The sequence below is a fragment of the Hippocampus bargibanti genome, linkage group LG11 (assembly GCF_051943395.1).
Source record: "Hippocampus bargibanti isolate YZ-2025 linkage group LG11, ASM5194339v1, whole genome shotgun sequence".
Lineage (NCBI taxonomy): Eukaryota > Metazoa > Chordata > Actinopteri > Syngnathiformes > Syngnathidae > Hippocampus > Hippocampus bargibanti.
Genome location: NC_142744.1, coordinates 2550001 through 2574957, shown reverse-complemented (window position 1 = coordinate 2574957; position 24957 = coordinate 2550001). Strand labels below are relative to the sequence as shown.

The 24957-nt window shown below is 41.6% G+C and overlaps 3 protein-coding genes across 6 annotated transcripts in view; 1 reads left to right on the top strand and 2 right to left on the bottom strand.

Annotated features, from left to right (window-relative positions):
• Nucleotides 1–16672, bottom strand: part of pif1 (PIF1 5'-to-3' DNA helicase homolog (S. cerevisiae)) — a 34163-nt gene extending 17491 nt beyond the window's left edge. The window contains exons 1-4 of the mRNA XM_089008195.1: nt 16498–16672; nt 16097–16185; nt 14883–15048; nt 13096–13251 (exon numbers count right to left, since the gene is read on the bottom strand). Of these exons, the coding sequence (XP_088864321.1) occupies nt 13096–13101 (6 nt within the window). The 5' untranslated portion in view covers nt 13102–13251; nt 14883–15048; nt 16097–16185; nt 16498–16672. The remainder of the gene's footprint in view (nt 1–13095; nt 13252–14882; nt 15049–16096; nt 16186–16497) is intronic.
• Nucleotides 9691–16186, top strand: ptger4c (prostaglandin E receptor 4 (subtype EP4) c). Of its 3 annotated transcripts, XM_089008200.1 has the most exons (3): nt 9691–11130; nt 14541–14979; nt 16060–16186. In XM_089008200.1, exons 1-3 carry the CDS (start codon nt 10282–10284, stop codon nt 16101–16103), a joined length of 1332 nt encoding a protein of 443 aa, XP_088864326.1. In that variant the 5' UTR covers nt 9691–10281; the 3' UTR covers nt 16104–16186. The 3 variants fall into 3 exon arrangements, with proteins under 3 accessions (XP_088864326.1, XP_088864325.1, XP_088864324.1); XM_089008199.1 differs by having other exon boundaries at nt 9691–11109; nt 14541–16104; XM_089008198.1 differs by having other exon boundaries at nt 14541–16104.
• Nucleotides 16673–17408: 736 nt separating the features above from the next.
• LOC148891119 (uncharacterized) overlaps nt 17409–24957 on the bottom strand; it is a 35554-nt gene continuing 28005 nt past the window's right edge. For both annotated transcript variants that reach the window (XM_089008276.1, XM_089008277.1), the window contains 3 exons: nt 23284–23345; nt 22347–22563; nt 17409–21055 (listed from right to left, as the gene is read on the bottom strand). In XM_089008276.1, the coding sequence (XP_088864402.1) occupies nt 20571–21055; nt 22347–22563; nt 23284–23345 (764 nt within the window). In that variant the 3' untranslated portion in view covers nt 17409–20570. The remainder of the gene's footprint in view (nt 21056–22346; nt 22564–23283; nt 23346–24957) is intronic.

Genomic DNA, 24957 nt, shown 5'->3' with positions numbered 1-24957 from the left:
AAAGAAGTCCAGATGACGGCTGAAGAAACCTTTTCATCGATGGACCACAGCTGTACGACTGAGAGCTTACAAAGACGTATTTCTGTAATTACAATGCAAATTCCTCCGCGAACATTTTCTATCTCAAGAGTCTTTACTTTTCCAAATTGGTGGTTGCGTGACCGAAAGCCTCCCATTCGGATTTGCATATTCAAGACCTCGGCGCTCTAATTTGCGCGTACAAATAACTTTTCTTGCCGCCCAAAATGTCTGACAAACGATCTAAAATTGGGCTCAACGGCACCCAGAAGATGTTGTGCAACGTCGACACAAATATTGGCTCATAACTTCCAGAAGGAAAATAAATCAATAAAAAGGTTAGCATGACTCACCATTAGCGGCGCTGGGAAAAGAAAGGAAGCATCAACCTAACTGCACCTTCTTCTAATATATGATTTTGTCAAAAGGGAAGCAAATGATTTAGTACATGGGTCAGTCATTTTTTTTTTTGCCAAGGGGAGCGTTATGAATTTTGGGGAGGCATTAGAATGTTTCATCCCCTCCACATTTTACATCTAGAATGCACAACGAATTAACACATTCACTGCCAGACAATGGCCAAAAAAATGTGTCCACTCCAGTGCCAGGGTTTTTGTCATTTTTCACTGAAATTGCAGGACCCACAAAATCTTGAGTTTTAGAACTACATAAACATTCAATTCAGCGTAAGAAACTTTATACTACGACTATGACTATTTTTGTGGTTTACATGGGACAATTTGAAATTTTGGTTCAGACTTTAGCAATTTCACAAGTTTGATTGACTTTCGCGGGCCAAATAAAATGACATGGTGGGCCAGATTTGGCCCCCGGGCCTTGACTTAGACACCATTGATTTACTAGAAGGCTCAAAGCACATGTAAGCGGATCACAAATTCATATCCCCAAAATGGAGATCTCATTAATTCCATCACTGGAGTGAAGATAACATGAGTTAGAGACAAAGATGTTTTGCAGTACCCGGCCGGCGCACATACAATGGCAGTGAGTCAGGCTGTTATATAATAATAATACATTTCATTTCTAAGCGCCTTTCAAAACTCTCAAGGTCACTTTACAGTCACAGGATCGTTTTCTTCACTCAACCCGGAAGTAACTAAAAGAGATAGAAAGCTAGCTAATATATAGCTAATAGCTAGCCAGATAGATAGCTAATAGCCAGGAAGACACCTAATAGATAGCAGCTAGCTAGCCAGATAGATAACTAATAGCCAGCTAGCTAACAGTAAGCTAATAGACAGCCAGCTAGACAGTTAACTAACTAGCTAGATGGCCATATAGCTAATAAAATAGCCAGCTACAATGCTAGCTAGATATACAGATAGCTAATAGATAGCAACTGGATAGCAAATAGATAGCCAGCTAGGTAGCTAGCTAATAGATAGTCAGCTAGACAGTGAGCTAACTAGCTAGATGGCCATATAGCTAATAAAATAGCCAGCTACATAACTAGCTAGCTAGACAGATAGCTAATAGATAGCAACTGGATAGCAAATAGATAGCCAGCTAGGTAGCTAGCTAATAGATAGCCAGCTAGACAGTGAGCTAACTAGCTAGATCGCCATATAGCTAATAAAATAGCCAGCTACATAACTAGCTAGCTAGACAGATAGCTAATAGATAGCAAATGGATAGCCAGCTAGGTAGCTAGCTAATAGATAGCCAGCTAGACAGTGAGCTAACTAGCTAGATGGCCATATAGCTAATAAAATAGCCAGCTACATAACTCGCTAATAGATAGCTAATAGATGGCAAATGGATAGCCAGCTAGATAGCTAGCTAATAGATAGCAAATATATTGCAAGCTGTTATTGAGGCTTCGTAAGTGCGTAGGCAGGCAGGGATGGAGGGAAAAGCCTTGAGACAGCGCTGAAGAAAAAAAAAACGGCTTTTAAAACACCCCATTTGTCTATTTATGAGACGAGAAAATAGAAAAGGGGAGAAATCGAAGACCATTCGACTGAGGCCAGATTTGCATAAATGTCCTTTCGGGGTTGAGAAAAGTGACGACGTGTCACGTTACATGTGCTTTGACCTTCTAAATAGCTACTTGATTGGGGAAGCGACTCCACGGAGGCCACGTTAATGTCACATTTGCACAATTTTCATAAGATATCAAGAAGTGATACAGAAAATGGCTTTTTAAAAAACGATTAACCCACAAGAAAGACGACTTCCAAAGTGAGCGTTAGCTTAGAGTGTTCGTCACAAAAAAGTATTTTGTGCTCAGATGAGATGAGATAACCTTTATTCGACTCACATTGGAGAAATTCCCAATTCACAGCAGAATATGAAGAATATTAGCCTGGGTTGTTAGTGGCGATTTATGGAGAGTCCATTGATTTGGGTTTTTTTTCGCAGATGAAAAAGGGTAAACAAATGACCAACGTTGCAAAATGATTTGTGAACCATTCTAGGTCTGTGACTTGAATTTGCAACGCAAGGATGATGAAATCAAAAATGCAACAAATTAATGAATAACTAGATTTAGAATTAATGTAAAAAATAATAATGTTATTGTGGTTAAAATAGGACAATTTGAAATTTTGGTTCGGACTTTAGCAAGCAAAATGGCACTTGACATGCTTGATTTGCTGACGCGGGCCGAATAAAATGACGTGGCGGGCCAGATTTGGCCCCCAGGCCTTGACTTTGACACCGTGATGTAAGGGATTAGCCAGCTAGCTAAATAGAAATCGAGTTAGCTAGCTAGCTTGTTCGCTAGCCGAATAAAATGACATGGCGGGCCAGATTTGGCCCCCGGGCCTTGACTTGGACACCTATGATGTGACGGATTAGCCAGCTAGCTAAATAGAAAGAGATATAGCTCGTGAGTTCATTTGCTAGCTTGATGGATGAGCGTGGAATTTCACAAGTTTGATTTGCTTTCGCCGGCCGAATAAAATGATATGGTGGGGCCAGATTTGGCCCCTGGGCCTTGATTTTGACACTTGTGATGTAAGGGATTAGCCAGCTAGCTAAATAGAAATTGGGTTAGCTAGCTAGCTTGTTCGCTAGCTTGATAGATGAGCATGCAATTTCACAAATTTCATTTGCTTTCACGGGCCGAATAAAATTACGTGGTAGGCCAGATTTGTCCCCTGGGCCTTGACTTTGACACCTGTGATGTAAGGGATTAGCCAGCTAGCTGAATAGAAAGCTAGCTAGCTAACTAGCTCGTTCGCTAGCTTGATAAATGAGCAAAGAATTTCACAAGTTTGATTTGCTTTCGCCGTCCAAATAAAATATGGCGGGCCAGATTTGGCCCCTGGGCCTTGACTTTGACACCTGTGATGTAAGGGATTAGCCAGCTAGCTGAATAGAAAGATAGCTAGCTAACTAGCTCGTTCGCTAGCTTAATAAATGAGCATGGAATTTCACAAGTGTGATTTGCTTTCACGGGCCAAATAAAATAATATGGCGCGCCAGATTCAGCCCCTGGGCCTTGATTTTGACACCTGTGATGTAAGGGATTAGCCAGCTAGCTAAATAGAAATTAAGTTAGCTAGCTAGCTTGTTTGCTAGCTTGATAGATGAACATGGCATTTCACAAGTTTGATTTGCTTTCACGGGCCGAATAAAATGACACCTGTGCTGTAACCTGATAACACAAGAAGCTGCCCACTCGAGTAACCATTGCGCCTGAAGGGGTTAACACCAAATACGTAGAATGGACGCAAAAGGCTGAGACATTTTTTTTTCACAATAAAAGTCGAATCAGTGTCAGTGAGTGAGCCGTACGAAAACATCTCATGAAATCCAGTGAGTCAAGTTTCTTTACTGGCGATTGGATTCATTGTGTCATGGCGCCACACGGGTGACTTTAATTTTGTCGGTGACGCTGTAAAACTATTATATGACGTCACACCCCCCCCCACCCGTCTGTGCTTTTTCATCTGTTGTGTGGCTGCTTTTGCACACTTGACAAGCCAATTACGCCGCTCCTTCCGACCGCAGTCGGCTGAGCTCATTACCTCAGCGATTCGAGGCTCATTTACTAGCTCCCATATCGAGTCTCATTTATCTGTTTGTCTCTTTTCGTTCTCTGAAAACCTTTTTTTTGCCCCTTCCCCTGCTAATTTGGCTATATATTAGCTATCTAGCTGGCTATTAGCTCTCTAGCTGGCTATTAGCTATCTCTCTGGCTAGCTGTTTGGCTGGCGAGCTATCTTGCTACATAGCTCGCTACCTAGCTGGCTATCGATTTGCTATCTACTTGCTATCTATTAGCTGTCTTGTTGGCTATCTATTAGAATCTAATATATATAGCTCGCTACCCAGGAAACAAAAAATGTCGGTTGTCTTTTAAGGCTTAGAAAATTAGAAAGTAGAAAATTATGTTTTATGGGTACCTGGGAATGGATTATTCTCATTGTAATGCTTTCCTATGGGAAATTAATTTTTGGAATACACACTTTTCACCTTACACACTCTGTCTGGGAACCAATTAAGTTCGTAAACTAAGGTATAAGTGCAATATTAGTCAGTTATGCTCAAGTCCCCGAGCGCTAATGTGTAGCCCACTTGCTCATTTTTTTGGGCGGATTCGTTACACACAATCGAAAAATTAGTTCAACAGGGGAAAAAAATAAATCACATTATTATCCTGAATTCCCGCTAAGAACCCGAATGACATGATTAACGTTTTCGACAAAGCGGGATGCCCTTCTCGTATTGCATTTCGTGAAGTAGGTGGCGCAGGCGCATCATATTTCACGCCGTTTGATGAAAAGTTATTTCACGCGTGAAGGAGCAGACGGCAAAAAAAAAAAAAAAAATAGATAAAAAAACGCAAGACAGGAAGACATGCCGGTGATTCAATACGCTTGGGGGAGGGTTTGAATCCTGAGGTGGGTGGGAGTGTGTAGGAGGTCAGCGTTAAAAAGATGCACCGGTGACCGACGTCAAGGCCACCAATGGTAGGCGATAAACACATCAAGTCCAATGAAAGACACGGCTGAGAGTGTGCCGGACTATTTGGAGGAGGAAAGAAGATCTTTCCCGGAGCGTCGTTTCTTGGGGGATTGTCTTCCAAAATTTCCCGCAAAGAAAGAGCAACAATAAGAAAATAATTTCACTGGTGTCCAAGTCACGGCCCAGGGGGCCAAATCTGGCCCGCCACGTCATTTTATTCGGTCCGCGAAAGCAAATTAAACTCGGGAAAGTCAATGCTCATCTATCAAGCTAGCGAACGAGCTCGCGAGTTAGCTATTTTTCTATTCAGCAAGCTGGCTAATCCCTTATATCAAAGGTGTTAAATTCAAGGCCCGGGGGCCAAATCTGGCCCACCACGTCATTTTTATTCAGCCAGCGAAAGCAAACTAAACTTGGGAAATTCAATACTCATTTATCAAGCTAGCGAACAAGCTAGCTAGCTGGATCTCGTCCTATTCAGCTATGTGGCTAATCCCTTATATCATAGGTGTCAAAGTCAAGACCCGAGGGCCAAATCTGGCCCGCCACGTCATTTTGTTCGGCCCGCGAAAGCAAATCAAACTTGGGAAATTCAATGCACATCTATAAAGCTAGTGAACGAGAGCTAGCTAACACTGTATACAGCTAGCTGGCTAATCCCTTCCATTAAAGGTGTTAAAGTTAAGGCCCGGGGGCCAAATATGGCCTATCATATTTTATTCGGCCCGCGAAAGCAAATCAAACTTGGGAAATTCCATGCTCATTTATCAAGCTAGTGAACGAGCTAGCTCTCTTTCTATTCAGCTAGCTGGCTGATCATTTACATAACAGGTGTCAAAGTCAAGGCCTGGAGGCCAAATCTGGCCCGCCATGTCATTTTATTCGGCCCGTGAAAGCAAATCAAACTTGGGAAATTCAATGCTCATCTATCAAGCTAGTGAACGAGAGCTAGATAGCTAGTTCTCATTCTATACAGATAGCTGGCTAATCCCTTACATCAAAGGTGTTAAAGTCAAGGCCCCGGGGGCCAAATCTGGCCCGCCACGTCATTTTATTCGGTCCACGAAAACAAATCAATTTTTTTTTCAAACCAAATTTCATGATGCTAGCTAAAGTCCAAAACAAAATGTCAAATTGTCACATGTAAACGACAATAAGTCATTTTTGACTTCAAATATGAAAATTAGTTCTTGAAAATATGACACGAAGCGCTATTCCCGAATTTGTTTAGGTTTTGATTTTTCTTGCGGGTGGGGGGGTGGCGATTAAGCGCTGGTCAGACCTCTGGCAATGTTTTTTCCCTTCCACGAACTGGCAGCATTTGCCTTTTGTACAGCTGTCCCCATTTCGAGCTCAGATAACTCCAGACTCATATAATTTAGGAATTAACTCTTTTCTTCTGAGGAAAGAAGAGAGTCAAAGGTTTCTTACGCCGCAATGAATGTTGATGTAGTCCCAAAACTCAATATTCTGTGGGTCCTGCAATTTTAGTGAAAATGACAATAACCCTGGCACTGGAGAGGACACATTTTTACACATTATCCGGCAGTACATGAGTTAAAAAAAAAAAAACATTTTGTTTTAATAATACTAATTATTATTCATGAAGGCGTGTCAGATGGGATCAACGAAATCCGAGTTTGCGACGTGTGTGGCTTTGATTGAGCCCTTTGAAGCTTTATTGGTATGATGTTAATTATAATCACAGATTTATGATTGCGTGTTTCGGCAATTCTTTCGACGAGATTTGGGAATAATAATGAATTACATGGCCGCCACCCTCTGCTAAATATAAAAAAAAAAGCTTTCGACAATTTAATTAGCAAACTGTCAGATCCGGTATAGCAAATGATTAGCTTGTGATTAGCAAGTGGATGTTGGCCTATAATAAAAACATCCTTACAATGGAACCTTTTGTTGACATTTGTCATGGCTGCCATCTTGCGCCAGAGGGGACGCGTCCAATATGAGAAACACTAGCTCGGAAAAGAAGATGGACGCCGGTCACTCTCCTGTGGTTCTTGGTTTGTTGCTGCTCCAAGATAATATTGAAGCAAAATTTGATCGGGGGATCCCCCACGGATAGCATGAGACGCCGACCATGACGTCGGCACAGGCTATGGCCAAAGATTCCTCATTAACTCATTCACTGCCAGACGGTGTGCTAGCTCGCTAGTAACTGTCTAGCTGACTGGCTGTAAGCTGTCTCGCTGGCTATCTATTAGCTGTTTATTAGCTATCCATTAGCTAGCTAGCTATTAGCTATCTAGCTGGCTGGCTGTAAGCTATCTAGCTATCTATTAGCTATTTATTTGCTATCCATTAGCTATCAAGCTTTCTATCTATTTGAGTTACTTCGGAGGTGCTCACCCACAGAAAAAAATTAATCCTGTGACTGTAAAATGACCTTGAGAGTTTTGAAAGGCAATGTAAAGTGTCCTTGAGAGTTTTGAAAGGCGCTTATAAATGAAATGTATTATTATTATTAGGTAACTTCTTACTACCTGTAAAGTGACCTTGAGAGTTTTGAAAGGCGCTTAGAAATTAAATCACAGTTGTCAAAGTCAAGGCCCGCGGGCCAAATCCGGCCCGCCACATCATTTTTTTCGGCCCGCGAAAGCAAATCAAACTTGTTAAATTCCATGATGATTGCAAAAATCTGAGCCAAAATTTCATATTTTTGGATGTCAACCACAATAAGTCATTATTCTTGACTTGATTTTTGACAGATTTGAAAACGAGTTATTCATTAATTTGCTGTGTGCTCTATATGTAATATTTGAAGGGATTTAAACCTTCTAATGGGTTCCCCAAATTCATAACGGCCCTCGAGAGGAAACCATAACTACAACGTAGCCCGCGGCAAAAAATGACTTTGACACCCTTGAATTAAATGGATTATTATTATTATTATTATAAAATCCTTTGCAAACATCATCCCCACCGTGTAGCAAAAACACGTATGTGTGTGTGTGTGTGTTCACTTTATTTCTATATTCAGGTGGTGTGTAAATTGAATAAAAGTGAGATATGGCAATTTCATATCGGGCAAATCATATAGTTTCCCAAATACCAGCGCAAAGAAACTGAGTAAAACGTTTAATCTGACACCCAAAAAAATATGATATGAAATTGATACATTTTATTTCTGTTCAAAAAATATAGCCGCGGGAGAAAGTGTGTGAAAAATAAGTATACATGACGATAACTTCGATTTGCTATTCTTCTTTGTGCATTTTCATCAAATCTGTATGTTATTTGCATCCATGCACCACACTGCCCTCTGGTGGCCGAGGTGTGCCCTACAAAAGCAGCACATTCGCTTAGAAAAATACAAGCTGTGTCCCCTCCAACAGACTTCGTTGACACCAATGACTACTTTCTTAAATCCAGAGTCTAGCAACAGGTGGGGATGAATTCCAAAAACAAAAATGCAAAGACATGGTGGGAGGCGCGGTCGTCAAAATGGTTATCTTGACTCAACCTTTGAAGGAAATACTCCAAGATGTAAATCCACCTCACCACCTTTATGGATTTTCAATCCGAAATTCAATAAATGCGAAACAAATCCGGCTTGGCATTCATCACTGACGTTAATCGCTATGGCAACGGATAGTTTTAAGAGGGGGGGGGATGAAGCACTGAAGTACGGCAAATAGCCAACAGCCCATTAGCCATTCTTCTCTTTGCGTGGTCTCAAGGGGGACACAAAATAAGAGTCCAAGGCTCATTTCGTTGATGTACCTGTTGCGGGATGCTACGCTACATACACACACACACACACACATTAACCGCATTTGTCCTTGTGTCGACAGAATCCAATGATGTTTAGTTAGGTAGACCAACAGGGAAGCTAATGATAGCTTAGCAATGTCATTAATTCGGACGGTTCGCTCCTCATCCGAAGAGCTTTGTCAGCAAACTCAAGTTGTGCTGGTAGATTTGGCCCTATTTCCAGGTAACATCCGACTTACGACCGAGTTCTGTTCCGACCAAACGGTCGTAAGTCAAAATGGTCGTAAGTCGAAATCCATTCAAAATGTCGAATAGAGACTCGGAGGATAAATGACTCACAAATTCCCCCTTATAAAATGTTAAAAATAGGGTCTGGAGGTGGTCGTAAGTATGGGTGGTCGTATGTCGAGCAGGTCGTAAGTCAGATGTTACTTGTGTGTGTGTGTGTGTGTGTATATATACAGTAAAGTCTCGTTATATCGATATTCAAGGGAGTCCGAAAAAATATCGATATAACCGGGACTATCGATATATCCGATATCGATATAACGAGACTTTACTGTATATATATATATATATACACACACACACACACACACACAAGATCCAACTTGCGACCAGGTCGACTTACGACCACCCATACTTACGACCATGACCCCCAGACCCTATTTTTTAAAATTTTAATTCTACGCCTCGCACCGCAACGCGCTAGCAGGCCGGCAATGCGTACCACAGTTTTGGCCAGCCAGCCAGCATCTCACTCTGACACAGCAATCGACTGTGTGATGGTAACAGAGGGAAGGAGTTTGCGTGTCATTTAGCCTCTATTCAACATTTTGAATGGATTTCAATTTACAACCATTGTAACTTACGACTGTTTGGTCGGAACGGAACTCGGTCCTATGTCGGATGTTACCTGTATTGCTAATGGACAGAGGTGGGTCCTTGGGACCTATCAGAGCAGAGATGTGGCATTGTCACCTCTGTCCATTAAGGATATATATAGGGCCAGAGTTACCAGCACAACTTGAGTTCACTGATGAAGCTCTTCGGATGAGTTTCTGGACATGTGGCTGAAGAGTCTATATGTGTGAATGGTTATTTCTTTATACATCTTCACCGTGTGTCCCGTGCTATGGGCTGGCGACCATTCGGAGGTATATGAAAATTTTGTGTATGTCTACAATAAGTGTCACTACACCCCCATGCGTGTTTGTTATCATATATCCTCCAGTGAATAACGCCCCTTTGCCCCCTTATAACTTTGAGAGAAATGCTTCACGCTCTATGATTTGACTCTTCTCGTGAAAATGAGACCCACGGGGAGCAGGATGGCGTTCGTTCGCACGCACGTCACAGTCCAGACTGACATCAGCAACGAGCCTTAAAAACCCGCACAGACTCGCAGCGTGTACACACAAGCAAAAGCAAGCGCGCCTCCATGCGGGATTAAAAAACACTCGGCGTGAGCAGCAAGTCGCACCTCATCTCTTTGTCGTTTTTTTTGTGGGTGATTAGTTTCGCTTTTGGGATGAAACAAAGTAAAAACGCTCCGGTTAGTTCCCTGTTGTTGTTTTTGTTTGTTTTTTCTAAATGATGCTGAACGACACCACAGCGTTGGACCCAAACGACTCGGAGCCGGTTCTGTCTCTGGGTCACAACCACAGCGCCTTTCCCACGCTGAGTCTCGAATCCCGGTCATTGGTCACCTCGGCAACCATGTTCGCCGTGGGAGTCCTAGGCAACGTGATCGCCATCGTGGTCCTGTGCGTGTCCAAGAAGGAGCAGAAGGAAACCACGTTCTACACGCTGGTGTGCGGCATGGCCATCACGGACCTGTTGGGGACTTGCTTCACCAGCCCGGTGGTGATCGCCACCTATGTGGCGAACCGCTGGCCCGGCGGGGCGCTTCTTTGTCACTTTTTCTCCTTCTCCATGCTCTTTTTTGGATCGGCCGGCATGTCCATTCTATGCGCCATGGCGGTGGAGAGATACCTGGCCATTAATCACGCGTACTTCTACTCCCAGCACATAGACAGGACCATGGCGAGGTTCGCCCTCCTCGCAGTATACCTGGCTAACATGGTTCTGGGCGTCATGCCGAGTTTCGGCTTCGGTCGGCATGTTCGACACTTTCCGGGAACTTGGTGCTTCCTGGACTGGAGGGCGGCGGATCTTCCGGGTGCCTGCTACTCGTTTTTGTACGGCGGGGTGATGCTGCTGCTCATCGCCGTCACGGTGCTGTGTAACCTGGCCGTGTGCAAGTCGCTGGTGGGCATGAACCAGAGGACCGGGATCGTCCGAGCCGAGGCGTGCGAGCAGGGCGGGTCCCGGAGACGCTTCCCCCGGCTTCAGTCGGTGTCCTCGGCGGCGGAGATTCAAATGTTCTGGCTTCTCGTTTTCATGACCATCGTTTTCCTGGTGTGTTCCATTCCTCTCGTGGTAAGAAACGGTCGTTTTCGAATACTTTCTATGTATTTTTATGTCTTCATAAAACCGTATTGTGGGAGTCTACAGCAGTGTTCATTTCAATCTCTAAAAAGTCGATTAAAGCAGACGTTTGAGAGTAGAAACGACCCGAATCAGACAATGTTTCAGAATGATACCAAGAACGATAATCCCGTCTTTATTTTGTCACACATTATTTTACTCTGTGTGAAATCTACATTTCTCAAGAAGTTAATCATTTGGAGTGCAACAGGTGGCTAAACAGATCCATTGAATCTTCTGCCACCTCGTGGAAGTATCGCTAATTACGTCGCTGTCTCATTGGCATTGATCGCTAAACAAGTTCAGATCGATTTATAGTTGGCTACTCGTTTTCATGACCATAGTTTTCCCGGTGTGTTATATTCCTCTCGTGGTAAGAAATGGTCGTTTTCGAACACGTTTTATGTATTTTTATGAATAATACGACGGGAGTCTACAACGGTGCACATTTCAACCTCTATCAAGTCGATTAAAGCGCACATTTGACAGTAGAATCATCCAAAATCAGACCAAAACATTTGAGAATGATGCTTAAAAACAACAATCCCGTCTTTATTTAGTCACAAATTATTTTACTCGGTGTAAAATCTTTGAAAACAATGCTGACATTTCTCAGGAAGTTACTCGGTTGGATGGCAACAGGTGCCTACACAGATCCATTGACTCTTCTGCCACCTAGTGGACGAATCTCCAATTACGTCGCTATCCCACGGGCATAGATCGATAATAATAATAATCGTAATTTAGAAGCGACTTTCAAAATTCTCAAGGTCACTTTACATAAATTCAGATCGATTTGTAGTTAATCATTTCAGACAGTAAGACATGACAAGTGCCTGTGACTGTAAAGTGACCTTGAGAGTTTAGAAAGGCACTTAGAAATGAAATGTATTATTATTATTATTTCGTTGCAGTATGGCCGGTCCCCCCCTTTTGGGATCACATCATCTTTTATAACAGAGACTTGTGGTGTGTTCAAAGAAAATTGTAAATATGGGTGTTAGTTTATATACTGCTGAAGAAAAAAAAAATAACCCCACAAAAATGTGATTGACCATCTTCCTAGGATGTTTAAATTCGACTGGTGACATTACACATCAATCCATCCATCAGACAGCAAATTTTAGTCATAAATTGGTGAATATCAGAAAGAAAACCTTTTTTTGGGGGGTACAAGCACATCATGTAGCACAAATGTGCTTCTACCATGTCCAGACTTTAGAATAATAATAATAATACATGACATTTTAAGCGCCTTTCAAAGCTCTCAAGGACACTTTACAGTTACAGACAAGCATAGATACAATAAAAAATACTATTCTAAATAGAATACAAGAAATAAAATACAATTCTAAATAGAAACAAAGAGAGAGAGAGCTACATAGAAAATGCAATTTTAGAGTGCACCTACTGTATTCAATTGAAAGCAGCTTAGTTTGGGTATGATTGAAATCAGCTGTGAACACTCCCACAGCGGCACAGCCTTCCCTCTTAACAAACTCGCCGGGACAAACAATACAATAAATACATAAAACAACAAATTTAAGCCACCTTTCGACAGTAATAATCACATTACCGGTTCTCCTTTTGTCATTCACCAGGAGCATCGTTTAATCTGTCATGATTAAATTGAGTAAAAATGTAATTGTCAATCCATGAGTCATAAACAGTATCATTTAAATGCCCTTCCGTCATGGCTCCAGTCAGTAAATGTCACCGCTATGCTAGTCCATCACTCATCAGTCGGTCATGGTTCAACTGATGATCAATCAAATTTCATGAAAATCAGACGGTGTCTGCCCAAAGGGCTTTAGAAAGCCTTACAATGTGCCAATAGTGCAAATATAGTGGCTGACTGTGGCTGTTTTAACTTTTGAAGCACATAAGAAACATAATTTCAAGTTTAAAATGGCTTACCTTCATCAAATCTGGTGTGACGTAGCCAAAGGTACAATCCTCTGCCTTGTAAATCCTTGAGGAAACCGAACCCAAGTTTCCCTGACAATCAGTTCTTCTTTTTTCTTCCTCTTCTCATTTTTTTACTGGTGTTAGTTATTTTGTCCATACTGCCACCTAGTGTACAGGAAGCACAAAGCTTTTCCATGTCTAGTCAAAAAAACAAGACTTCCTGAATATTTCGAGCAAGGCTTAAAACGTAAAATATAGCTATATGCGGTGGAATCTTTGTAAAATACACTCAGTAGAAGTCATTTGAAGTGATTTTACAAATTATGGACGCAACTTGTCGGGAGGTGTCGGTTGTCCTTTAAGCAAAAGTCCATCAGTGACAATTTGAGAGGCTAATTGACCATTTTAATGTGGATGACATTGATAAATGAAAACCCAGTTCTGTTCATCTATCCATCCAAATTGTATTCGTAAATTGGTAAACAGCAGCCGTTAAGGAAATTCTCCAATGTGAGACGAGTAAAGGTTATCTCATCTCAACAACACGAATTGATGGAATGCACACTGCACACCACTTTCAAAATAACTGATAATAATTAATAAATACAGGTAACATCTGACTTACGACCGAGTTCCGTTCCGACCAAACGGTCGTAAGTCGAAATGGTCGTAAGTCGAAATACATTCAAAATGTTGAATAGAGACTCAGAGACAAAATGGACTCGCAAACTCCCTCCTCTGGTGCCATTACGTTTGATTGCTGTGCGAGAGTGAGATGCTAGCTGGCTGGCTAAAATTGTCGTAGGCGTTGCCGGCCTGCTAGCGCGTTGCGGTGCCAGGCGTAGAATTAAAAATTTTAAAATAGGGTCTGGAGGTCGTGGTCATAAGTACGGGTGGTCGTAAGTCGAGCTGGTCGTAAGTTGGATGTTAGCTGTATAAATATAGGGCCTGAGCTACCAGCACAATTTTTGTTCGCTGATGAAGCTTCTCGGATGTTATTAATATATTATTATTATTAGTGGTAGTAGTAGTATGAGTATGAGTAAGAGTGTGAGTATTAGTGTTAGTATTATTGTTATTATTATGGTTATGATTACTACCTAGCTGGCTATCTATTTACTATCTATTAGCTTTGTGGCTGGCTCGCTAACTATGTAGCTGGCTATCTATTAGTTATACGGCTACCTAACTAGCTGTCTATCTATTAGCTATGTATTGGCTATCTGGCTAGCTTTCTGTCTATTTGAGGTACTTCCGGGTTGAGTGAATTTTATAATTTTATATTATTATTATTATGGTTATTATTATGGTAATTATTATGGTTATGATTACTACCTAGCTGGCTATCTATTTGCTGTGGTCGTAAGTCGAGCCGGTCGTAAGTCGGATGTTACTTGAATATTTTTATGCCTGCACTATGTTGAAGCTATTTTTTTTTTCTCTTGGCGTCTCAGGTCAGAATTTTCGTGAATCAGCTTTACGACCCCGCTTACATTTCCGCCGGAGGGAAGCCCGATTACCGCAGTGACCTGTTGGCCATTCGCTTCGCCTCCTTCAACCCCATTTTGGACCCGTGGGTTTACATCCTGTGCCGTAAAAACCTGCTTTTGAAAGGCTGCGGGAAGTTGAAGCGGGCGGTCACCCGCGTGAAAGAAAGCAGCGGAGAACATCTTGGCTGGGTCGGAGGTCAGGATTCGCCTCCGTCATTCAACACTAACGACACCAGTTACGCATCCATACGTCGGAAAGATGCGGGGCAGTCGGCGGCCGATGAAGAAAAGCCTTCGTTTACTCACTTCGCCTTGAGACACGCGTGGGACTACGACACGTCTCGGGTCAATTTCCATCCGTTTAGCGTGGAAGCTAGCGTCACGCCGAAAGATGAAAACAACGGTGAGATGGATGCAAAGAGGCGGCAGAGCGATTCGGTGAAGGCCTCGCCGGGGCAGCCCACTTGTGCGCCTGTCAGGACAGGCGAGATGGTCACGTGCACGTTTAGCACACCGAGTTCCTGTCACTCAGTCAAATACATTTAATGCAGTATTTATATAGTACAGTGATACCTCGGTTTACGAACCCCTTGGCTTACGAACTTTTCGGTTTACGAACGTTAAATTTATGAAAATTTCACCTTGGCATCCAAACTATTTTTCCGGATACGCACTACAATGATTTATGTGTCGTTCGCGAACGAGCCTGTTCTCCTAACAAGAAAATGGCAGCCGGCTTGTTTTGGTCCTCTATTCCCCGCCCCCAGTCTTCGGTTAAAGCCAAGTGACTGGTCAAGAACGCAGCAGTGAGGGGAGGTGGTTTAAACATTAAAGAGACAGGCACACGACAGAGAGAGAGTGACAAAATGGATAGAAAACAGTGAAATTTGGACTTGTTTAAATTATGATAGTTCAGAGTGTAAACTGCAAAGTTAAAAATTCCCATCAATAAGGCTCCACAAATAACCCACACAAGCCATCTGTACACTTGATGCAAAATGATGAGGAACTAGGTAAAATTATCGCAGAGAAAGCAACTACAAGGCATAATTCCTCAAGATAGTGAAAGAAGAAGGTTACGTTCCTCATCAAATGTTTAATGCTGATGAAACCGGCCACTCCATTCCATCAAGCCATCAATGACCATCACAAAGGTCAATAAAACGACTTTATTATACAGTACAGTTAATGTCTTTAATTATAATACCGTGGTACATTTATTATACATAAAATAAGATATATTTTGTGTAGTTTTGAGGCTTAGGAAGCAGATAATTATGTTTTATGGGGACCTGGGAACGGATTATTCTCGTTTTAATGGTTTCCTATGGGAAATTGATTTTTGGGATACACACTTTTCGCTTTACACACTCTGTCTGGGAACCAATTAAGTTCGTAAGCCAAGGTATCACTGTATTATATTGTATAGTGGAACTCATTTTTTTTCACAATGGCATGTTAATTATAAATCATGATTTGACAGCCTCGCTAAATAACCGCGATGGGAGAAATCTACCAACCGTCTGAGAGCATGAAAAGTGGATCCATGCCAGGATATCCATGAGTCCTTCTTTCAAACTTGGACATTGTGAAAGCAGCCTTGGTTCCGCTAAAAAACAGTGTCAATTTCCCACTAAGGAAATGTGTACAAACAAACATTTTTATACCCAATGGGTACAAACGAAAGTTAACACGTACTGTATCAATTTTGTGTGACGTTTGTGTCTCAACACAATGCATGATGGTGTCGCGATGTAATTTGTTTTCAACATACATGCTGCTAACATGCTAACTTTTCTGTGCCATAGAAAACCAATGCAGGGTGGGACCACTGAATGTAAACAATACAGTATATCTAAGTCTTGTTTTTTTGTAATTCCACTTTTCGTGTTTTAATAAATTCCGAAAAAAGTTTACTTACTATGTGATGTCAAGTCGAATTTGTGGAACGAACTAAAACTACGATGATAAACTAACCAATCGAACAAAACGTTCCTAACTTGTCACGAGTTTCCGGTTCAGCCAGCAGGTGGTGCTACAACACAAAAAGAACATTCTCGTCACGCGAGTCCGTATTTGAAGGATAAAAAAGAGCACATTATCCAAATAATGAACGAAACGTGTAATAAAACGATTAGGGATTTGGATGTGAGGCTGGAATCGATCCCAGATGACGTTTTGGATCGGCCGCCAAGCAATCACAAGGCTCGTATTTAAAAGACAAACCACCATGATTGTGTGCGTTCGAGGTGTGTGTTGCTTCCGGGTAGAGTGAACGTCGGCGCGTTTAGTTTCCGGTGCTCAACCGAACAAAAACTTTCTGTGACTTTTAAGTGTGCTTGAGTTTTTAAAGGCGCTTATAAATTAAATGCATTATTATCATAATTATTATTGTTTTCTTTAATATAATTGTTTGAGTTCGTGTTGTGTGTGTTACTTCCGGGTTGAGTGAACGTTGGCGCCTTTGGCTGCCGCTACTCAACCGAAGAAAAACGTATTCTGTGACTTTAAAGTGTCATTGAGAGTTTTGAAAGGCGCTTATAAATGGAATGTATATAAAAATATGTATCACCTTTTAACATTCATGGACTTGGAAAAAGTCCGGAAAAATCCTCCTCACAACCAGGCCATGGGCAGATTAGATTGACATGGCAACACAAAGAGGCTGAAATGTAATTGGATATTGGAAAAAATATACCAAAAATGGAAGAAGAGCAGCAGGCGGAAACGCTACGCTACGAAATAATTTTATAACGTCTACATTTTAAATTTAGAGAACAATTGGAAAGAGATCACTAGTATTTCATGGAATATTACAATTTGCGTTGTCACTCTAGTTTAGTGCTTTACTCTTTACAGGACACCACTTGTGACGCTGTGTTCTGTGTACATACAATCCCACGAAGAGACCAAAGTGTACACACGAAGTTAAAAATTCTGTCGTAGTTGTTCAAGTCGGTGACTCACGGTTCTGTTCAATCAATCATCGGGCTCAAGTGTGTGAAGTACTTTTAAGCAACGATATTTATTATGCACACAATATCATTCCACTGGATGTCGGGTTTGTAGTGACGTTTTTTTTTTTTTACTAAAGTGTTGTTTTCACAAAAAAATAAAAATCCAGAAGTGAGCATTTGGCATAGGCGACATTACAGCCATCAAAGTTAAGACCCGCGGGCCAAATCTGGCCCGCTACATCATTTTCTTCGGCCTTGAAATCAAAGTCGTGAAATTCAACGATGCTTGCTGAACGCCCAACCAAAATTTCAAATTGTCGTATGAAAACCACAATAATAGTCATTATTATTGATTTCAGATTTGAAAACTAGTTTTTCATTCATTTGTTGTGCGTTATAGATGTAATATGTGGTGGGGATGAAACACTCCAATGGCTTCCCCAAATTCATTTCCCGAGAGGAAAACGTAACGACAACGTGGCGCGCGGCAAAAATGGAGTTTGACATTCTTTTTTCCGATTTATTTTTTCCTTTTTCATTTAAAGGACAACCGACACCTGCGGAGAAGTTGCGTCCATAATTTGTAAAATCACTTGAAATGACTTCTACTGAGCGTATTTTACAGATTCCACGGCATACAGCTATATTTTACGTTTTAAGACTCGCGCTGCATATTGAGGAAGTCTTGTTTTCGAGTTGATGACGAGTCCGGACGTGACTTTACTGAAGGAACGCCCCTGACCGAAAAAAAGGACACATTGTAGCAGTCCTTCCATCACATCAATATATTTTGCTGTACTTGTGTGGTCTGAAAATGTCATGTTGCACCAAAAAGAGCAAGAAGAGGGCGACCAAGCTCCATGGAGGGAATTTATCAGCCTGTGGAAACGGGCTGATTAATTCCTCACACGGAGCTTGGTCGCCATTTTCTGCCTCTTTTTTGGTGATAGATTTCCCCCCAATGTTGCCTCAAAATGGCACGGAATAAATTCTTTAATCGATTGCAAACATGTATGCTTTCCTCTTCAGAACTATTTGAATCATATTCATAACTGTATGAGTAACAAGAAAGCATCTTCTCCGAATCTGAAGCCATTGTTTTGATTCTAGAGCAAGACAAGACGTCCTGGTGGGACGTCACGAACAAGGGGGCGGGACCTTCTGAAACTCGCAATCTCCGAGGTCATTTTGAAGTCGTTTTTGGACACTTTAAGTCATTTTTTTTGGTGTTTTGCATTTGACTAAAAATATCAACCTGTGTGTTTTGGGTATTTTCGATGCTATAAAACGTTTTTCTGATGACAGTTAGGAAACAAAAAAATGGTGTCGGTTGTCCTTTAAGGAATTGGATTGCTCCGAAAAGACACTTGGTGAAGTTCTGTACATTTGCGAATGGGGAATAATATGAAAACGGATTTATGTCAATAAATAGAAATACAACTACGATACAAAGGGGGGGGGGGGGGGTGGAATAAAAACAGCTCTCATACGAAGCTATAATAAATAAATAATTTATCAGAAATAAATATATTTTACTTTTATACAGTAATACGTGAAAGATGCATGGCATCCATTCGGCTGAGCTCACTTGAACTTTGAACCCATTTTACTTGTTATTGAACTTCTGGGAAGAGCTGACATGTCGGAGAGTAGTAAACAGTCAACGTCCCGTCTGTTTGCTTGATTTTCAAAATAAATGTTAAAAGTCAAAGTGACACACTTTGCGTTTGTTACGCACGTTCCCAATCGAAGCAGTCGCGCTCACATCGTCCATCGATCGATCGGTGAGTCTGCGACGTACGTGGATAGGAGGTCATTCCCAAAATTTGTGTTCCTTTTTTTTTTTATAGTTGTACTCCATCCTTCGTTCATCCATTTTTTTTGCAGGTGACAAAAGAAAAAGCAGTCAATGCTCTACGTCTGTGTAAGCTCTCATTCGTACAGGAGTGTATCCATCGATGAAAAGGTTTCTTCAGCCGTCATCTGTACTTCTTTGAAGGTGTCGGACATTCGGCTATTCTTTATTATTATTATTCATTTGATTTATAAGCGCCTTTCAAAACCCTCAAGGTCAATTTACAGTCACAGGATCAGTTTATCTGTGGGTGAGCAGCGGCAGCCACACGCGCCAGCGTTCACTCAACCCGGAAGTAACTCAAATAGACAGAAAGCTAGACAGATAGCCAATAGATAGCTAATGGATAGACAGCTAGTTAGCTAGCTGTATAACTAATAGATAGCCAGCTAAATAGTTAGCGAGCCAGCCACATAGCTAATCGATAGCCAGCTAGGTAGTAATCATAACCATAATAACCATCATAATAACCATAATAACAAGAATAATAATAATCATAATAATAATACATTTCATTTACAAGCGCCTTTCAAAACTCTCAAGGTCACTTTACAGTCACAGGATCCGTTTTTCTGTGGGTGAGCAGCGGCAGCCACACGCGCCAGCGTTCACTCAACCCGGAAGTAACTCAAAAAGATAGAAAGCTAGCTAGCTAATAGATAGTTAGACAGCTAATAGATAGCTAGCTAGCGAGATAGCAAATATGTTTCCTGAATCAAATAGCTAGGTAGCTAGCTATATAGCCAATATATAGCAAGCTAGCTAGATAGCTAATATGAAATATAAATATAAATTATCCACTCATTTTTTTCCTCCTCTCTGAATGTAATATTAGGGAGCTACCAACAAATTTTAGTTCGCTGACGAATCTTCTCGGATGAGGAGCGAAACGTCCGACACCTTCAAAGAAGTACAGATGACGGCTGAAGAAACCTTTTCGTCGATTAAAATGCTCTTGGATTAGACGGCAGAAGGTAGCGGGAACCTCGTTCTCCACATTTTTTGGATAAAAGGAGCACTTTGGGTCAATCCAGGTTGGGAAACACTCAGACCTCGTCCTCCACAACAAACAGGAAGTGTCTCCATTACTTCCTGTTTCGCGAGTCTTTGGTGCATTGAAGGAGAACCAAAAAAAAAAAAATGACTCCCGTGTGTCCAATCACTGGAGAGGATCGGTCTCCTTCAGCCCATACATACGCAACTGGCGGCCGATAAGGACTGAATGGTCCTCCAGGTGGTCTGAGCGTCCATGAAGGACACGGGCTCGTAGCGTTCGGGTCGACAACACGGGTGGTTGCTGACCTTGCGGGAGGTGCGTCGCGGGAGCGAGCCGTTGTGCAGAAGGGCTTTCAACGCCAGGTCGTAGTTGGTCCTGGAGGACTGGCAGGAGCCCACGCAGAACTTGAAAAGGACGATTTCGTCCGAGTCGAAACCGAGTCCCAGATCGCGGACTTTCATCTCGCGTTTCTCCATCCGGCAGTCTCGGCTGCTCTGCTTGTTTTTACGACGGTCTCCCTCCGCCGCGTGGTCTTTTTTTTCTTTCTTCTTCCTCTTCTTTTTCTTGGCGGAGCCTTTGGGTTGAGATTTGGAAGGGTCCGAGGAACGTGCCGTGCGGCCCGCCCAGCGAGCGCTCGGATGGTCGTCTGCTTCGTCGACGACGGAAGGGTCTTAAAAAAGATACAATAAAAGAACAAATGAATAAAGTGTCGCTATCTCATGTACATTTCTTCTATTAACGACCTAGTGGCAAAAAAAAAAATAAGAAACAACAAGTAAAGAAGTAAGTCAAAAAAGTAAGAAATGACAAGTGGATACTTTTGTGGCCTGTTTGGGATGGCACGAGACTTGTGGTGCGTTTAATGACAATGGGAAATATGAGAGATAGTTTACATACCGATGAAGAAGAAAAAATGACGACAGATAAAATGTTATTGACCTTCTTCCAGGGATGTTTCAATTCAACTGGTGAAATTGCACGTCTATCCATCCATCCACCCAATTTCATCCATCCATCGACCCAATTTCACCCATCCATCCAATTTCATCCATCCATCCACCCAATTTAATCGATCCATCCACCCAATTTCATCAATCCACCTAATTTCATCCATCCAGCCATCCATCCAATTTCATCCATCCATCCATCCAATTTCATCCATCCATCAATCGACCCAATTTCATCCATCCACCCAATTTCATCCATCAAGCCATCCACCCAATTTCATACATCCATCTACCCAATTTCATCCATCCATCAATTTTCATCCAGCCATCCTATTTCATCCATCCATCCACCCAATTTCATCCATCCATCCACCCTATTTCATCCATACATCCATCTACCCAATTTTATCCATCCATCCAATTTCATCCATCCATCCACCCAATTTCATCCATCCATCCTAATTTCATCCATCCATCCGTCCATCCATCCATCCAACAATTAAATGTATTATTATTATTATTAATCTATCCAACCAATTTCATCCATCAATGAAATGTATTATTATTATTAATCCATCCATCCAATTTCATCCATCCATCCATCGACCCAATTTCATCCATCCACCCAATTTCATCCATCAAGCCATCCACCCAATTTTATCCATCTATCCACCCATCTACCCAATTTCACCCATCCATCAATTTTCATCCAGCCATCCAATTTCATCCATCCATCCACCCAATTTCATCCATACATCCATCCACCCAATTTTATCCATCCATCAAATTTCATCCATCCATCCATCCATCCAATTTCATCCATCCATCAATTAAATGTATTATTATTATTAATCCATCCACCCAATTCCATCCATCAATTAAATGTATTATTATTATTAATCCATCCACCCAATTTCATCCATCTATCCAAATCCATCCATCAATTAAATGTATTTTATTATTATTAACCCATCCATCCATCCATCCATCCATCCATCCATCGTTGCTCCTTACCATACAGAGGATGCCAAGGGGAGTACGGGTAGTGATCGTCTTCCTGTTCCTTGTCCTCCATCACTTCCGGGAGGAGCGGAAGTTGTCGCTCCTCCTGGCCCCCCAGCAGGCCCGCCATGCGGTCCGAGTTCACACCCGCACCAACGGCACCGCCGTCGCCTTTCACGTGAGCGCCGTTGACCACGGGCAAGAGAAACAGGAGCAACCACAGCACCACCTAGAGGACACACACAAAAATCGTGAGTTGGAAGTCTCCCCTTTTGCGATGAACACTAAAAGCAAGAAAATTGGTGTTGGCCAGCACACGTGTTCTTTCAAGTTATATGATTTGTTTTTTTTTTTTTAATTTCATGTGTATTAACTCATTCACTGCCAGACCGGGGCCAAAAATGGTGCTCTATGTCATATTTTCAATTACTGAATAAATTTGAGAATGGCAGTGAATGAGTTAATAGTGATTTTAATACCAAGAAGAATAACTATATATATATATATATATATATATATATATATATATATATATACATACAGTAAAGTCTCGTTATATCGATATTCAAGGGAGTCCGAAAAAATATCGATATAACGGGACTATCGATATATCCGATATCGATATAACGAGACTTTACTGTATATATATATATATATATATATATATATATATATATATATATATATATATATATAATAACTAATAAATAGCCAGCTAAATAGCTAGCTAGCTAGCCAGATAGCTAATAATAATAATAATAATAATAATAATAAATTTCATTTCTAAGTACCTTTCAAAACTCTCAAGTTAGCAAATGGATAGCAAATAGATAGCCAGCTCGGTAGCTAATAGATAGCATATATATTGCCAGCTAGGCAGCTAGCTAATGTGTTTTTTTTTTTTTTTTTTTTTGCGAAACAGCCACTTAACCACCAATCGGCGACTCACCTCCGCCGTCATCACAGATGTCTCCGGTCTCTGCTTCCTTCGATTCCTCCATCGAGTTCCACCTGGATGCAATAAGAAAAAAAAAAAGAAGGCAAGGAGGAAGAATGTGAGAACAAGGCTTCACTTTGTCCATTTTTTTTCTCCTCCTTTTCAAAACGCTCACATAAACTACAAGCAAAACATGCGGGGCGATATGATTTTTTTTTTTTTTACAGTCACACAATGCCAAAAAAAAAGTCCACTTTAAAGGACAACCGACACCATTTTTTTCCCGAACTGAAAGCAGAAAAACGTTGTATAGCATCTAAAATACCCAAAACACACCGGGAGATATTTTTAGTCAAATGCAAAACACCAATAAAAATGACTTAAAATGTCCCAAAAGTACTTCAAAATGACCTCGGATATGCCGAGTTTCAGAAGGTCCCGCCCCCTTGTTCGTGACGTCACGCCAGGACGTCTTGTCTTGCTCTCGAATCAAAACAATAGCTTCAGATTCGGAGAAGATGCTTTCTTGTTAGTCATCTAGTTATGAATATGATTCAAATAGTTCTGAAGAGGAAAGCATAAATGTTTGCAATCGATTTAAGAAGTCCTTCCGGATCATTTTGAGGAGTCTGTACTCCAATGTAGCATCCTGGAAAACACCATAAATGGCGCCCAAGCTCCATTAGAAATGGGCTGATTTGTCTAGTAGGTGTCAACTAGTATCAAATAGTAGTATTAGTGTCACACACAACGATTCACCATCGCGTTATTTTTGTGTTTTCCTTCTAATTTCGCCATCAACACGAAGTTTTCAGACTAAACAAAGTACCCAAAATGCATTGCGTGTCGCTTTCTCGGTCAAGGGGCGTTCCCTCCGTGACGTCACGTCAGGAATCGTCACCAACTCGAAAACAAGACTTCCTGAATATTCAGCGCGAGTCATAAAACGTAAAATATAGCTATATGCGGTGGAATCTTTGTCAAATACGCTCAGTAGAAGTCGTTTAGAGTGATTTTACAAATTAGGGACACAACTTGTCCGGAGGTGTCGGTTGTCCTTTAAAAAAAAAGAGAGAGACGTGTCAAATAAATCAGATCCCGCATGCCCGAGGACACCGTCTTTTGTTACTTCTTAAAGAAGCACTGTTTGCTTCCAGCTAGTGTTGGCTTGTCGCTTCATCTCATCCATTCTTGCAAACAAAAGGCAACATCTGCGATATACTCGTCAAAAGCATTCTTTTCTTTGCCAGTTATTTCCAAGCCGACGTAGTTTCACGGAGGTCCCGTTCCCAAAAAAAAAGCACCCCCCCCCCCCCCCCCCCCCGCCCACCAGACATGCAGGACAGGTGATAAGAGGTGTTCATGGATACAGATGTTTATATATGGTACGTGCGGCGTACGCGGAGGATCGTAACATGAGGTCATCGGGTTCCTTTTGTTGCCCCCACCCCCCACACACACACACATTGCGAAATGTCAGAGGAGGTCAGCAGCGCATCAGGTGTCGGGGGGGGGGGGGGGGGGTGAAAAAGGTTCAGCGTCCTCATTTGTCTTGCATGTTGACACTATTGGTGTGAGGGTCAAGGTCAGAGGTTGATGACTTGTTTTCGTGCAATCGTGCCGTGCTCAAAACTGACCAGGATGATGAAAATGATTTTTTTATATAAGAACATAAGAGAATAATTA